This window comes from Camelus bactrianus, chromosome 20, assembly GCF_048773025.1.
Source record: "Camelus bactrianus isolate YW-2024 breed Bactrian camel chromosome 20, ASM4877302v1, whole genome shotgun sequence".
In the NCBI taxonomy this organism is placed as follows: Eukaryota; Metazoa; Chordata; class Mammalia; order Artiodactyla; family Camelidae; genus Camelus; species Camelus bactrianus.
This window is the reverse complement of record NC_133558.1, coordinates 310,456-325,985: the sequence shown is the minus strand read 5'-3', so window position 1 is coordinate 325,985 and position 15,530 is coordinate 310,456. Positions and strand designations below refer to the sequence as shown.

The window sequence follows — 15,530 nt, the reverse complement described above, 5'->3', positions numbered from 1 at the left end:
AGGTAAATTTCCCCAGAAGGACTTGGAAGCGCTGTTCCCTGGAATGAGTGCTGATTTTACAAGTGAGAACTTTTCGGCTGCCTGGTATCTGATAGAGAACCACTCCAGCACCAGGTGAGTGGGCGCTGGAGTGTCGCAGGGTCTCACTCCCACACCGGGTTAGTGGACACTGAGCTGTGCCTCAGGGTCTCACGGGTGCAGCTGAGCAGATACGTGGTAACGGGGTTTCCTCTGGCGTTGCCACTCAGCAGCCCTTTGACCTTGGGTGAGCTTGTGAGCATCTGTCTGGGTCTCTGTTTCCTTATTTACCAGATGGGACCATCAGTTAGAGGCTCCTGTTTCCTACTAGCATGTTGTTGCTCTCTGTTTCATTATTTACGCCGCCCGTGGAACCTGTGTGGAATCTCGGCTGGGTTCTATGCAATGCCCCCCCCCAACAGAATTCTTGAGTCCTGCGTCACAACAAGGAGCACACCTCCTTCCCTGTCCAGAGGGCAAAGGAAGATGAGCTGGTTTATCATTTTGCAAAGACGTGGCTTAAATTAGCCAAAAAATAGACAAGTTTATATTAAAGGGCTCCTTTGTAGCTGTACCATCTCTGCAAGAGCAGAACTGGCCTAAAACACTTGCATTTAGTAAAAATGTTTGAGTAAATGAACAGCTTACTGCTTAAAATACGCATCCTTGATGTCAGTTTGTTAAAGTAAACCATAGGAGAAATTCTTCCTTGACCTATTAGGGTGAAAACTGTTATAGAAAACACGAGGAACAGCTGGTATATACCTGGAGTACGTTTGACCTGAGACTTTTTAGAGCCAATGTCTGAACTCTTTCATTATGTAAGATGGTTCTGATTTTATATTATGAATGTGCTTGTCTGTTGCTGTCAGAGTTGATCTGCTTTCTGTGTAGGGCCACCGAGCCTCTCAGGACTGTATTCTGTCTGTTATAGCCAGATTTTCTTAGCTCAGATGGAAATAAAACTTCTGAAATACAGAGGCCTATTTTTCCTCTGCTTGAGATGTAAGGATGAAATGTTGCGATCTTTTTAGTTATTTGAATTGTGAGTCGACCCCCAGGTTTTCTGTAGTTGCACTGTTAGTGGTGGGACTGATGTGGAGAGAGCAGCTTGGGTCCAGGGCCCAGCAGTGGGCGTCCCGGGAGCCCTGCCTCAGACAGCTCCAGCAGCGCATGGTCCAGGCCTCCCCGGCGGGAGGTGGTGCCCAGGACCCCTCACCTGGCACAACACGTGTACGCTGGGCACGGACTGTGGGAACGCCCGTCCGTGTATTCACTTCCTGGGGGCCTGACATCTGAGGCTGCGAACCTCGTGCAGCTGCTGTAGCCTTGGCCTCCACGGTGAGCAAGGGGTTAGGTGCGGGGAAGAACCTGAAAGCTCGGCTCCGTGTGGCTCCGTGCGGTCTCGGTCTGCTTCTTTCTTAAGTGATGTCATCACTTTACACCTGACGCCGCCTTCCGGCTTCCTCGTCTCATTTCAGTTTTGAGCAGCTCAAGGGAGCGGTCGCCCACCTGAAGAGACAGGCCAACAAGAAGAGCGAGGGCAGCCTGGCATACGTGAAAGGGGGGCTCAGTACCTTCTTCGAGGCCCAGGACGCCCTCTCAGGTAAGGTGGCCCCAAAGCATCTGTGGGGCGTCCCCAGCTGAGCCAGCACCTGCTCGCTCATGGGGCGGGTCCGTAGGGCAGACATCCACCGTGGCCGTCCGTCTCTGCTGCAGGCTGGCTGCTTGGTGCTTTCAGCATTTGTCCCTGAGGCTTTGTTGGCTGGCAGACATGTGTGACATAGGAGGCCACTTTGCTTCCCCGCCCTGTCCAGCGTCCAGGGCCGATGAGGAATTAAACACTAATGGATAAAATTCCGGAGTTCTCAAAGTCCTTTTATAACCATGAATGTCTTGCACATGGGGCTCCTTGCAGGTGTGATCCGCTGGCGTTTGGTCTGGAGAAGACTGGTGGTGGTGACGTGTCCCTTCCTGTGGCCCTCCCCCCACCAGCCGCACGCGACAGCCACCTTTCCCCGCCTGCAGGGAAGCTGTGTGAGGCAGAAGCAGGGCAGCTCATCTAGTAGAAAGTGAAGTACGTTAGGAAAAGTTAGCGCTGTTCTTCTTAGAGACGAACATACCTGTAGCCAGGTGCCTGTGTAGCTCAGAACCTGTGGCCCTAACCGTAGACTGAGGGACCACACCTTCAGTTCCGAAAGACTTCATTCTTTAAATTAATTTGTATTGTTAAAGTTCAGACACGCTTCTGTTTTTAAAACCCTTCTTCTCCTGGGCCAGATATGCCTGGCTGACTTCTGCCTTGTCGGCGGGGCATCTGGTACAGCTCTGCCTTTGCAGGAGAAGGGAGGTCTCAGCAGGAGTGAGTGTGAGTGCCCAGATGGGAGCTGGGATTAGGTGACCTGTGGCAGAGTCTCTGGGCCCTGATTTTTATCTTTTAAATCCTTTGAAGTTCACGTGGGAGGCCCAGCTTTGTTCTGATCAGCTTTGTTCACTTGTGTGTCCTACTTCCTTTATTTATAATGATTCTTAAGTTATGCCTTTTTTTGTGTTTTTAAAATTTGAAATTTTAATTTTTCTCTTTGATCTAGTAGTTTGCAGTAGATTTTTGTTTTTTAAAGTTAGTTTCTTGTCCGACAGTATAATGGAAAGAAAATGTGTGTCTTGAGGCGCCTCCGTTTTCTGTGACTGCGTGTTCTCCTCAGGGCACACTGATTGATACGTTATTATCAGTGCCTGATTCATTACATTATTTAAAATCTAGGTTATTTTCAATAAACATGCCAGGCAAATCTCCCTCTTTAATTTTGATTCTGTCAGTTTTTCTTTGTATATAAAACATATTTACTTTGTAACTTTGATGCTTGAGTTCTCTTGACATTAATACTATATTACGATGTAATAATGATGATAGTAACTGTAAAATTGGGGCGATTCCCAGGACTGTGGCAGGACTGGTGGCTGGGGGAGGAGGCTCAGGCAGAGCTCGCTGGGAGCTCTGTTCACACAGTGACGGTTTATTACAGCTCAGCCGGGGAAGGATGCTAGGGGCAGGCCAGGCAGTTCCACGCGAGGGTCCAGGTGTCCTCCCGAGGGAGTCGCGGCCACACTGATCTGGCTGGTAGCCAAGTGAGCCAGCCGCGTGGAGTGTCCACTCGCGCTCGGAGTCCAGAGTGTTTACTGGGGCTCCGCACGTAGACACTGTTGGCTGCGGGAGCGGGGCCGCGGTCCTGAAGGGAGCCGGGAGCAAGTCTGAAGGGGTGTCTGGTCCGGGCCACCCTGTGTGGGCAGTCGGCTGCACGGACGCCTTCCTCTGCCTTCTGGTGTCGTCTGTGCTCCGCTCTCGACTGAGTGGCTCCTTCACGCGCAGTCCAGAGACTTTTTCAGTCCGTCCCAGTTGGCTGCACAGTTGGCAGCTCTTACCCTCTCGTGTGGCTTTTACTGATCTTCAGGCTTCCATGCTGTTTTCTCTGTTCCTGTGTTCCTGTGAGTGTCTTAGCTAGAACTTGACAAGAAGCGTGTCTGGCGTAACGGACCTGCCGACCGTAACCTCGGTGTGTTTCGCTTACTGTTGGTCTTTTCTTCCCTGTGTCCTGCGGAACTGCCCTGGCACCACCCTTCACTCTTCTGTGGCTGTCGCTCGCCTTCCCTTCCAGTTCTTGAGGCTGCGGGGCTTCCTCGCCAGGAAGGGCCTCTGGCCCTCCGGCCCTCTGAGCCTCAGCTGTCCGGTCGCCTGTTCTCAGTGGCGGGGCGCAGCGGTGTCGCCTGCTCCTGCGAGAGTGCGGTGGGCCCAGCCTGTGTGAACTGCCCTCTCCGGGGTCGCCTGGGTGAGGAGCGGCCGAGGGAGGAGGCCCAGGCAGAGTGAGCAGCGAGCGAGATGAATGTGGTCTGGGCAGGATGGTTTTCCGGGACCCACTTGTCGAAGTGGGACCCTCCATACCTGCCAGTCTGTAAGGAGCAGTTGGAATCATTCTATTTTTTCAGTACAACTGAGGAAGGAAAGGGCTCACAGATTAACTAACCGAGTTAGATGTGGTTGGTACCTGATTTGGCCACGCTGGTAAGAGTTTGGCAGAGTAGGTGGTAGAAACCTGAACGTTTGGGAAGCTCTGCATAAATCTGAGTCCTCGGGGACCTCACCCTGACTCTGCCTGGGCTCCTGGTTCAGCATCACCCTCGGGTTTGGCGCCTGGGCCAGTCAGGCCACGCTTGTCTTGTGCGCCCTGCGCACTTAACATGCCTGTTTTTCAAAGTTGTTTCAAAAAGCGAGGGAGAAGAAGAATGTGAGGTAGAGGCCCCGGGTGGCCCCCAAGCCCACGGTACTGCTGTCTGTTGCGCAGAGAGCTAGTCGCCACCTGACCTGCCCTACACCGGCAGTAGTGCTACCTGGGCGAGCGGCCAGGCCGCGGGCCCCGTGTGCCCGACCCCCGCCGCACACACACCGCTCCTCAGTGCTCACATCTAAATGCGCAGGCAGAATGATGAATTTTTTATTGAAACTGGAAAATTTGATGACCACATTCTGTTAGACAGTTAAATAAAACAAATAGTTTCAGTGAATCGTAGGCAGTCTTTCTGTAACTGCTTTTTCTTTGAGTAGAACTTTTATGTACATACTTTTTTGTTTTCCAAAATTAGGTGTATGATGTTCAACTACTTCACATATTTGAGGTTTAATAGGTTAGAAACCACAAGCCTGTGATTGTGGACTGCACTGCTTATTGAGTTACTTTTTTTAAATGTTTCAGAGAGAGTAAAGGTCCAGTGAACCAGGCATTGGGTTATTTGGATTCATTTTCTGGAAAACAGGATTGCCTTGGTCAGACCCCAGTGTCTCTTGGTCCTCGTGCTGGCTGACGCCTGGCGGGTCTGCCGGGCGGCAGTGGGCGGGGAGCCACTTGCGGCAGGAAAGGGCTGTGACGTGCCGAGCACGAGGGCTTAGGAGGCAGCGTTCGGGCAGGGCTGCGGTCAGCTGTGACACCTCGGAATGCCTGTCCCTGTGGCCGGGCTGGCGGCACCACGGCGGCCTCCCCTGCATGGGGGTCCAGCAGTCTGGTTTTGCTCTTTAATACCCAGGCGTCTTTATCTCCTTTCCTTAATGACTGAAGAGTTCTTTTCAATTTAACTTAAGAAGTTCTAGTTATGTGGAAATGTTTTATGTCACCACATAATCCAGATTTGAAACGTTAAAGAAGCAACTTTCTTTTCATTCCTAAACCAACCAAGACAATTAAAAAGAAAGTGGCTGGGTTTTTTTCCCCCATGTGTTTTTTTTTTTTTTTTCCCCTGTGAATGTGTTTCTTCAGCAGAGAAGCAGTCTGTTTTAGAATTTCAAACAAACTTTGAGGTTGTTTTACAAAAACTGTAAAAAAGGACACCATTAGGATTAGAACCTAATTAAAAGAAGCAGAGGAGTAGAGGTTGCCACGCACTGAGAACGTGTCCATGGCGCATTTGACCCAGAATTTCTTAGCCAGTGAGTGAAGGGAAACCAACTAAATTAAAGTTGATTAAAGAAACGCACGTCTATTTTTCTCTTTAGCCAGACTTCTTTTTTCCCCATGAATGTGCCGCTCAGGGCTGGCGGGTCGAGGTGGAACCTGTAAGCCCCTCCCGAGGAGTCAGAGTGTCAGAGGGCAGCTCTCGCACAGGAGTCCTGGCTGTGACGCCTCTCTGTGTCTCTGGAGCAAGTCGTGAAGCGTGACCTGCTGCTGCTCCAGCGCCTGTGACCTGCAGAGAGGTCTCCTCCTTGCACCTGAATGCGGTTCCCCACTGACAAGTCTGCCTTCCCCATTTTAAGAAGTGGAAACAGAGGCTAAGGCAGTTCGGGTCACCTGCCCGTGCGTGCGTGGGGGCAGGCAGGCAGGGTGAAGCCTTTTGTCCTGGGATCAGACTGCTTGGGCTCCGATTCTGGGCGTGGCTTTGTGGCCTTGGCCACCTTGTTTAACGTCACTGAGCCATGGCTTCCCCCTTGTGAAGCATAAGTGACATGAGGGCCTCATCACTGGCTTCTGACAAGGTGAGGGACGTGTTGGAACTCACACGGTGTCCTGCTCACGGTCGTGCCCCAGTTAACGCCCGCCCTTCCTGTTTTTATTGTTTTCACCGTGTCACAGTTTTGGATTTGAACTTGTCATTTGCCGTTTGTTTTGAAGCTTTCCTGATGCTTCACGCGGGCAAGCCTGGCTTGCTCTGCTTACAACCTCCTCTCTCTTCAGCAGGTAGGACAGGTTTCAAAATATAAATCATTAGTGATTTTCTAGTACTCTGTCAGAACCATTCAGACGTGTGTCAGTAACGGCAGAAACTGCCGGCGTGGTCAGTCCATCCACAGACCGGTGTGTCCGCTGTCCCTGGCTGTCTCCCGGCGCCCAGGGAAGGAATGCTAGCACGAGCAGGACGTGAGTGGGGTGCCTTTCGCCGTGTATGTCCCAGGGCTGGAGTTAGGTGTTTTGAGGTTTATAGGCTTAAAATAGCTGTATTTTCTATTTTGCAGTTGGTTAAACTGACAAATAACGACTTTCCTGTGACCAAAGATAGTAGTTGCTTAAGCCTCACTTTCCTCATTCAGCTGTCGTTGCCACTTGTCTTGAGGGTCAGGCAGCTAAGCACACGTATCATGTGCTGTTTTCATAGTGTCAGACCACCGTGACGTAGACCCGGGCCGCTGGTCACCTTGCAGGGTTTGTGCAGACTTTTTGCCTGTTTGTGCTTCTTTGCAGCAGTGAAAAAGCACCATTTTTAAAGCTGTTTAAAAACGTGATTTTAATGTACTGTTTTCCCACCCATTAAAGCAGCCTGTGTCTCCACTGTTTTCTAGCCATCCATCAGAAACTGGAGGCGGACGGCACAGAGAGAGTAGGGGGGTCCATGACGCAGAGGCTGGAGGACGTTCTGAACAGTAAGTTCTGCCCACGGCCCAGAGCTGCCTGCGGGGACCTGGGCTCACAGGACAGGCAGCAAGTGATTGCAGTATTTGCTTCCAAGTGGTAATGACTTAATGAACATGAAGGGGATAGGACGCCGAAAATGGATGTTCTCTTCCTGTGTGCGTTTTATTTATGAGAAATCATCATTTGAGAGCGAGCCAGTTTACATGTGAAGTAACATTTGCTGCCGTGAAGGAGGTCAGTGTGTAAACAGCACCGTCAAAGATGGAAAACTGCTAGGCAGTGGCCAGGTCTGTCGTGGACCAGACCCTGAGAGAGCATCTTCGCCTTCCTGCCAGCGTCCACGCGGAGAACCTTGGCGCCTAGAACGGCAGATGCTCACTGCCGTCTGGTCATTTACGGCCATTTACGCCTTGCCTGATTCCAGAACAGATCTGAGGCAGCTGCGTACTTTAGAGTGTTTCTGACTCCGAGGTACTTTGTGAGCACTGTCGGCCTAGAAAAGCTGACACACGCACTCTGGGGCCCGTCCACCTCCGCTTTTTCTGGCGCCCTGGCTCCCAGCCGCTTTCGTGCTGCTGTGGGAAACGCTCATCGGGGGAATCAGCCCTGCTCCAGCGCTCGTGACTCGGAGGGGCGGCGCTCCCCTCCACGCGGGCAGCGGCACTCGGCAGCGTGCAGCGACGCCCAGGGCTCTCCTCCTCTTAACCACAAGCGCGTGCGGCGTTTGGTTTCCCCGGAAAGCAAGGTTGCAAGTTGACCAGCCCTGGCGTATTTTCCCTTTGGTCATTTGTCGTTATTACTATCATCATTTGGCCTTGAGATTTCTCCTTGTTCCTTTTTCCTGTCTGAGAAGTCACCTGCTTCGCTGAAATGAGTGTGTTCTGAATTCAGCCCACGTGAGCGTTCACTGAGGCTGTTTCTGTGTCTGCACGGCAGACGTCTTAAGTCTCGGAAGGATATTTTTTATCCATGGACGTTATTTTCCCTGAAGAAACTCCATCAAACCATGATACCTGTTTAGAAAAGAAAGGAGGTATTTCAGTAGCTTTTAAAGGGTGGCCCGTGAGACTAAGCCGACACAGTATCTCGTGTCAGCGGAGGAAAATGGATGTTTGTTAAGGTTTAGAGAAAATCAGAACTGCCTCGTGTGAGGCCTTGCGTGTTGCGTCAATGTCACTTCCTTCTCTTCAGCGGCAGTTTAGGTAGCCCTCCCTCGGGACTTGGGGCATAAAATACGTCAGGGAGATTATTTACTTCTGCTTCTCTATAAGCACAAGCTTTTTCTAGAAATGTGCCTTCTAACTTTCTACTGAAGTTTGCTCTCTTTTGGGTAAAACCAGGCTGCACATGAGCATCACTTCTTTAAGTCTCTCCTTCAGGACTTTCTAGGGTAAGAATTGCCTTTAGAATGGGTTTCTTTAAAACAGCTCCTGGAAGCATTTTTTGTCAGCTGGTTGCTGGCGTTTGCTGCCTTAGGACGAGTTTTGCCAATTCAAGTCAACCTGACCACCACTGATTTACAAGGCCAGAGAGCGGCAGGGGCCGCGACTGCAGCCCCAGGGGCACGTCCCCTGCCCGCCTGTGCGCCCTGGTCGCCACCCTGCCGGAGCTGTGCAGCCCGGGACCAGACGCAGAGATTATGTCAGAGGGGGTGTCGTTGTTACTAACGCTTCAGTCTCGTGTGCAGTTATGTTCCAACTTACATGTGTTTTTGCTGAGTGATTTTAAATGAAAGCTTAGAATTAGGGCAACGTTTTTCACTTTAAGTTTCAAAAGGTAACGTTGACTTCGAGGAGCCAAGCCCACTTTATTCAGAGTTTGTCTGTGTTGAAGCCTGTCGTTGAAGTTCTTTTCTGTTTTCACTGGTATGTTTCTATGTTTGCCTTTGTGTTTAGTAATTCCTTCTTGATTTCAAGCCAGCGAAGTGATGACTGTTAATCTCTGCTGAATCCGCGGAGCAGCTCTGTGCTGTCAACCTGTGCAGGAGGAGGCCCGCGCTGCCCAGCAGAACGTCCGCAGTGGCAGAAGTGGAGCTGCTGAGCACACAGCATGGGGCCGGTCACTGAGGAACTTCATGTTTAGTTTTTACTTAATTTTAATAACTCGGGGTTGGGCTGCAGCGCCCCGTGGGGCCGTGCTGCCCGGCTGGGCGGTGCGGGTGCAGACAGTGCGGCACAGGCGCTTATATTGCAGCCGTAATGGCGGAAGCATCTGCGTTGCTGGGGGGTCAGGTGCTGCTCTGCACCGTGCGCAGGTGTTTAGCCCCACAGAACCCTGCGAGGTCTGCACTGTTGTCTCCATCTTACTGATGAAAAACTCTGAAGTCCAGAAAGATTAAACGCATTCCCTAACGTAATGTTAAGTGTTAAGCGGCAGGGCTGGGGTTTGTGTCCAGAAATCTGGCTCTGGCCTCATGTCTAATCTGGAGACAGACTTTGCTGGTGTGGTTTGGAGCGTGTGGCTTTCAGTGACCAGGGCTCCTGCCACAGCTGCGTGAAGCACACACGGGGTTGCCAGCCGTGCAGACCACTGAGTGCCCGTCAGCGACAGACACCCGGCTGCTCTTCCAGTGGAGTCTGGGGGACTCCTGCACACGTCTTCCCAGGTCCCGCTCAGACTGCAGCACGTGTCTGTGTGTGGCCTCCTCGTCTCCCAGAGAGCAGCTCACGGACGTTTTACAGAAATGGAGACTCGGAAGAGGGGGCCGGCCCACAGGGCTGAAGGTGCATCAGCAGATGGAAGTGGTGGCGGTGTAAGTGGGTTCACGTCTAGAGGACTGGAGTCGTAGACGTAGTGGCTGCTGGGATGTGAGACTCGAGGGACAGGCTGAGGGGGAACCAGGACAGTGGTGGGGGGCAGGCTGTCCCCGAGGGGCGACGCTGGCCAGAGCACTGAGAGGGGCCTGTGACGTTTTACAGCAAACTCAGGAAGTGGCGTGATCGGTCGTTAGACGGAGCATAGAGAAGACTCTCAGTGTAGGTTTTGTGATGAGAAAAGAAGGCAGGCATCTTGATAATTTTTTTACAAAGAAATTGGACCCTTGAATTTTCAGTGTTTCTGATGTTTTAAATTATTGTATACTATATAAAAACTAGTTTTACTGATTTTCACTTTACCTAGTCAGAACCAGCAGTGAGTTTTTCATGTTTCAAAAAAAGTTTGCAGAATTTGCAGAACAACTGTGACTTTCCCTCCAGTGGTTAGTCTGGCTTGCTCGGTTTAGCTGCCCAGCCACTGATGCGGTCCGGGACGCAGGCCCACACCGTCCCACCTCCCTCGGAACAGAGTCTGGGGCGCTGACTCCGAGGCTGGTTTCTGGTCCTTGCTCTGTGAGCTCCTGTCCTTTCTGTCCCGGAAGCAGGAGGGAGAAGCTTGTGCTTTACTCTGAGAGTGTATGATCCAGTGAGGAGTCGGGACAGAGAGGCAGGTGGTTAAGTTGTGTGTGGTGATGCTCTACTGGCGCAAATCCCGGAGCCAGGGCCCCCGATGGAAAAGCACAGTGGACACCAGGCGAGGGCCGTGAGCCTTCAGGGAGGAGGAGGCAGCGGCCGGGCAGACCGACGCTGGCTGGAGGGTGGGACTGGGTGGACACAGGTGGGTCCCAGGCAGGGCGAGGCTTAGAGGGGCGGGTGTGCGGAAGCCAGAGGGAGGCTGCGGTGGGCAGGGTCCGCTGGTGACCGGCCTTCTGGAGTCTCTCTTCGTCCTGAGACGGTGGGGAGCTGTGGGCGGCTTTTAAATAGGGGTCACATTCTGTCTAGAGTATGGGTGAGAAGGGAGCTCTACAGAGACTGGAGAATTGTGGGGGACCTTCCCCGGGTGCAGGCAGTGGGGGAGGGTCGGCGTCGAGGAGTGAGGGTGCAGCGTCACTGGACAGATGTGGGATAAAGGAGAAGGAGGTGGTCGTGACGAACTCCTGACTGGCATCCCCCAGAGGAAGAGGGGCCGGTCTGGGGCCGAGGAGCTGAGAGGACAGAAGTAAGCTGGTTTGGGCCCGCTGAGTGTGAGATTCCCAAGGCTCGGACCATGGCCGTCCCCTGCCTCCTGCTGGGCTGCGGGGAGCAAGTTGAGGGACCTCTGTGCTTCAGTGGCCTGCACTGTAAACGGGGGCTAACGTGGTGCCTGTCTCATGGGGACAAGAGCAAGTTTAAATGCCTGAAGAAGTGGTATGTGCTTTTGAACCTTGAGGATTTTAGAGGACTTGATACAAATTCTTGGAGCAGACCCAGCGTGGAGCAAGGGCCAGGGTGGGCTGTGTGGGGCGCCCACGCTCCGTGGGGGCTGGGAGGGCCCTGGATGCTGAGACGTCTTTCTCCCCCATGGCGTCTCTTCCCATTTGCCTCCTCAGCTCTTTGCAGGGGCAGGTGGGCCGAGGGTCTGAGGGTCGATTTCTCCGCTGTCCTTGGCTAAAGCCAGCCCCGCCGCCTGCCTGGACTCAGGGTTCCTTTCCTGTGCACACCCCCCGCCATGTGCCCCCGCTCTGCCCTCGGGGCCCCTTCAGAGGGACGCAGTCGGTCCCCTGGGGTGATGCTGGGGTGTCACAGGCATGCTCTCGCGGGATTGAGTCCTCCCCCCCAGGAAGACCGGACTCCGTCTGTGGCCTGGCTCAGAACGAGCACCTCCTCTGTGATGGGCGAAGTCATTCAAGAGTATTGCTTACGTATGTGTATGTGAAGGTACATGCAAGGACGAGTCTGAAGCTGACGGGCACATCTGAGATGGAGCCTTGGGAGTCACCAGGACTGAATGATTTCCTGAGTGCTGTATGTAAAGTAAGAAGAAGAAAGCCAAGGACCTAGAACACTAAGGAGTGTCAGTAAGAGTCCTGTTTGTAAAAAGGGAACTGACCCCTGCTCAGGGCTATGCTGGTAAATGTTTAATGACTGGCATTCCAAAAGAGAAAGAAAGAGAAAGGTACCTATAATGTTAGCGTCCCCGTGTGTAAAACTCCCACTGTGGTTGGTTTCAGGCCACAGAGCTGGGGGTCCTGAACACAAGCTGGAAGGAGTTGGGAGTGATGCTCCTGGGAGCCGGGTGGGCGGCTTGTCCCCCGCCCTCAGCCGAGATTCCAGCCGTGTCCATGCAGTGTGGGGCGTGGAGCCCCAGCGCCAGGCCTGGCTCTGCGGCGGGCGCTTGGTGACTGGTGATGACGACCTGCCCTCCCGGCCACTTTCTGGAATCTGTTGAGAGAAGTGAGACGCACACTAGGTTGTTCAGGACCTTGGTACCCTCGTTTTGCTGTGAGTTTAAGCGTACATGCTACAGTCACCTTAAATCTTATTCGGCTTGTGTATTCCTGGGGTGAGTTGTGTCGGGGTCTGTGGGGGAGCGCCCTGCCGCAGCCCTCCCGGCTCATATTGAGCGGACTCCACCCTGCGGTCCTGCCTCAGGTGCAGCGCAGGAAACAGACAGGAGAGAGCGTAGCGTTTACTGCGGTGGACGTGCTTGAAGCCACACAACGCCGTCAGAACCACAGGCTAGTCCTTCTAGACGCTGGCTTCCGGGCAGTCGTGGTTTTTCCCATCGTGAGGGCGTGAGGTCAGGTGGCAGGTGTGAGTCTGGTGAATATGCGGTGCTGGCCTGGCTCAGCTCTATTGAGATGTGGTCGACATGCGGCCCCGCTTCTCTGTGGTGAGGCATCTGAGCGTCACAGCGTCAGCAGCTTTGCAACCCAGCACTGGAGGTCGGACCCCTGGCCCCACCTGCTGCCAAGAGGCGCTTCCAGGCCTGGCGTCTGGGTGATGAGCAACGTCTGTCTGTTCCTGCTTGCACGTGGCCCGGAGCCCGCAGGACCCTCCATGTTGTCCCGGCTGACACGGCGGGGAAGGCCATTGCCCTGTCGGCCCAGCCCCGGGGCCGCTGTCACTGCTGTCGGTGCTGAGTGTGCCGTCACCGAGGCCATACCGTCACGGTCCCTGTGAGAGGGGGGACAGCCTTCAGGTGTGGACGTGCCCAGGGCTGCTCGGCATCGCACTGGGCGGGCATCCTGGAGGGGCGGGCGGAGGCTCTTCGGCTCCCGAGGGCCCTGGCCCTCTGTACTCAGGCTCCCGCAGCGAATGCTGGCTCTTACCCGCTGCCACCAAGCTTGATGCGTTGCTCTCCCTTACTTCACTAACGGGCGTAATCACATAGTTACTGGAGTTGCGAACTCCCCAGATCTTGTGATGCAGTGAAGTTCACAGCAGAACAATTTCTGGACAGAAGTTACAATTTCATAACGTAGAGTTTTCCTGTGCATAAATTAAAATCCTCTGTGTATCCATTTCTGTATAATAAATTATAGTTTTATAGTCCGTAATTTCATAGTTCATAGTAAATGTTTGGCATTAAATAATGTCTGTATTTGATTTAATTTTAAGTGGATTTTCTACCTGAACTTATTTTCACACTTTTTAGAGGCATTAAAATTATTAGTTGGTGTTCTTTTATTACCTTTAAAATAAGATGAGAAAAGTCTAATTTTGAGCTCACACTTTTGCACCAGATTCCTTCACTGTTCAAAAAAAGGGGCTTGGGGATTTAACATCCACAGCGCACACGTAGGTAATCAAACTTTTAAGAATATTCACGTGTCTATTCATTTATGAAGCCTCAATTCATGAAGTTTATATTTTTAAATGATAAAAACAATGCTTAATAATAATTTTCTTCCAAGAAAAATACCTTTAAGCCCTAATCAGATTTCTAGTGTTCGTTATTCACCACGATGTGGTTTGGTGCCAAGAAGGGAATTTTTGTTTCTCCTAGTAGAAACTTCGTTTTCTACATTAAATAGCACGTGGTGAAAACAGCTATCTTGACAAAACAAAGGTTTTATATCAGGCTTTTAAAATTTCAACAGAATTTAACCAGCAGTTAGATAAAAGTTACGTTCCAAAGACGACCACCCACAGTGTGGACCTGGGAGTGCAGCCTGCCCCCGCCCAGCGAGACTGAAGGCGTTTCTTCATCTTTGCTTTAAGTACAGTCGCTGGACCAGAAAAATGTAGAAACTTTCATGAGCAGTGGTCAGACGGCCAAAGAAGTTTATCTTTTTTCTCCCCTTTCCTTGCAGCTAATTAAAAATCATTCATAAGTTGAGAAAGCTTAACTATTTTGTACACAGTAAACTTTGCTTTAAATGAACTTTCATTACAGTGATTCATATAGTTTGAGGTCTGTTAGGTAAATGTATATGTGTTTATATATGTGTGTATATAATGCACAGTTTGCGTATCACGTTATAAGAATCAGCTGATTTAAGAAATGCTCATGATGGTGTGTTAAAGTTTATTTTAAATTGCTTGTATAATTTTGAGCCTGCTACATAGAGAATTTTACCGAGAAATAGGATTGGGTCTACGTGTTTCTCTTGAACAACTTTTCTGAAAAACTTCTCCCTGTTAATTTTTATTGCCATGGATGTGTAGATACCGAATCAAGAGAGTTAACTAGTTGCTTGTGTGTGCACATATGTGAATGTGCGTTTTAACCTATTGTCTGAATTAGTGAAATAAGGGGCCGTGATTACTGTAAAATTTACGAGAGCGGCTAAAATAAACGTAGGCTCACATTGGAGAGTTTATTTGGGCCTGGTGAGCATGGTTATTCTTAATTGGATGCCATTCTTAACATTGAAGAGACTTACCAGGCAAAATGGAAGTTGCATTTTAGCAGACCATAGAAGACCTGCGATAATGCTGACTTTCGGAAAAGTCTGTTGAGTTTTAACGTCAAGTACAGTAGCAGTCTGACGTTTTGTTTCTTTCGCCCAGTTACACATTTTCAGATTAAAATAACTTTTTATCTAAGTTTCTTTTTGTCCTTTTAAAATAGGAGCAAGTAACACGGCGGACACGTTGTTTCAAGAAGTCCTAGGGCGGAAGGACAAGGCCGACTCCACCAGGAACGCCCTCAACGTGCTGCAGCGGTTCAAGTTCCTCTTCAACCTCCCTCTGAACATTGAGAGGAACATTCAGAAGGTGGGCGCGGGTCCACATGCCCGTGGTCGTAGGTGCCAGCGGTTTTAAAGAGTTGTTAAGATGTTTTTATCTCAGCCAGATTTCTTCGTTAACTTTACTGACAGTCTCCAAAATGTTTCTTTATTTTACAGGGTGATTATGATGTGGTTATTAACGATTATGAAAAGGCCAAGTCTCTTTTTGGGAAAACAGAGGTGCAAGTTTTCAAGAAATGTAAGATTTGTTTATTACTGTTAGATTTTTCTGCTTCATTGTAATAGGAAGAATGTGGAATGTATTCTGTGAAGAATGTTCTATGCGTTTTAGTTTTTGTTTACATGGTGCTCTTTCTAAAGTGGGAAGCGGTCACTTCAGAAGTAACACGATGGCTTTTCTCACTGAGACGGAGTGAAAGCCGTGGGGTAGCTTAGTCTTGGGCGTTCTTTGCTGCTTGTTAATCACGATGCAATTAAGAGGTCTTTTTTGCTGGAAAGAATTAATTACAGATATTTTGTAGAGACAGAAACTACATTTTAATCTTCCCTCTTCAGAAAGGCCAACATGTTTATGAACCCTAGCTCTACGTTAAAGTAAACTAAACAACTTTTCACATCATCTCTGAGGCCAGAGTCACAGGAGAGAGAAAAGCCTAAAATGCCCTGTAGGAGTGCCTTCTGGGCCG

At 50.8% G+C, this 15,530-nt stretch overlaps 1 protein-coding gene across 9 annotated transcripts in view; it reads left to right on the top strand.

Annotated features, from left to right (window-relative positions):
- Nucleotides 1–15,530, top strand: part of EXOC2 (exocyst complex component 2) — a 142,848-nt gene that overhangs the window by 38,541 nt on the left and 88,777 nt on the right. For 8 of the 9 annotated variants that reach the window (XR_012500856.1, XR_012500853.1, XR_012500854.1 and 5 more), the window contains 5 exons: nt 1–114; nt 1,500–1,624; nt 6,839–6,919; nt 14,724–14,869; nt 15,001–15,082. Coding sequence is in view for 3 of the 9 variants with exons in the window: in XM_074347970.1 (XP_074204071.1) it covers nt 1–114; nt 1,500–1,624; nt 6,839–6,919; nt 14,724–14,869; nt 15,001–15,082 (548 nt within the window). In the remaining 6 variants the exon portion in view is untranslated. The remainder of the gene's footprint in view (nt 115–1,499; nt 1,625–6,838; nt 6,920–14,723; nt 14,870–15,000; nt 15,083–15,530) is intronic. The other variant, XR_012500855.1, reaches the window with a different exon arrangement.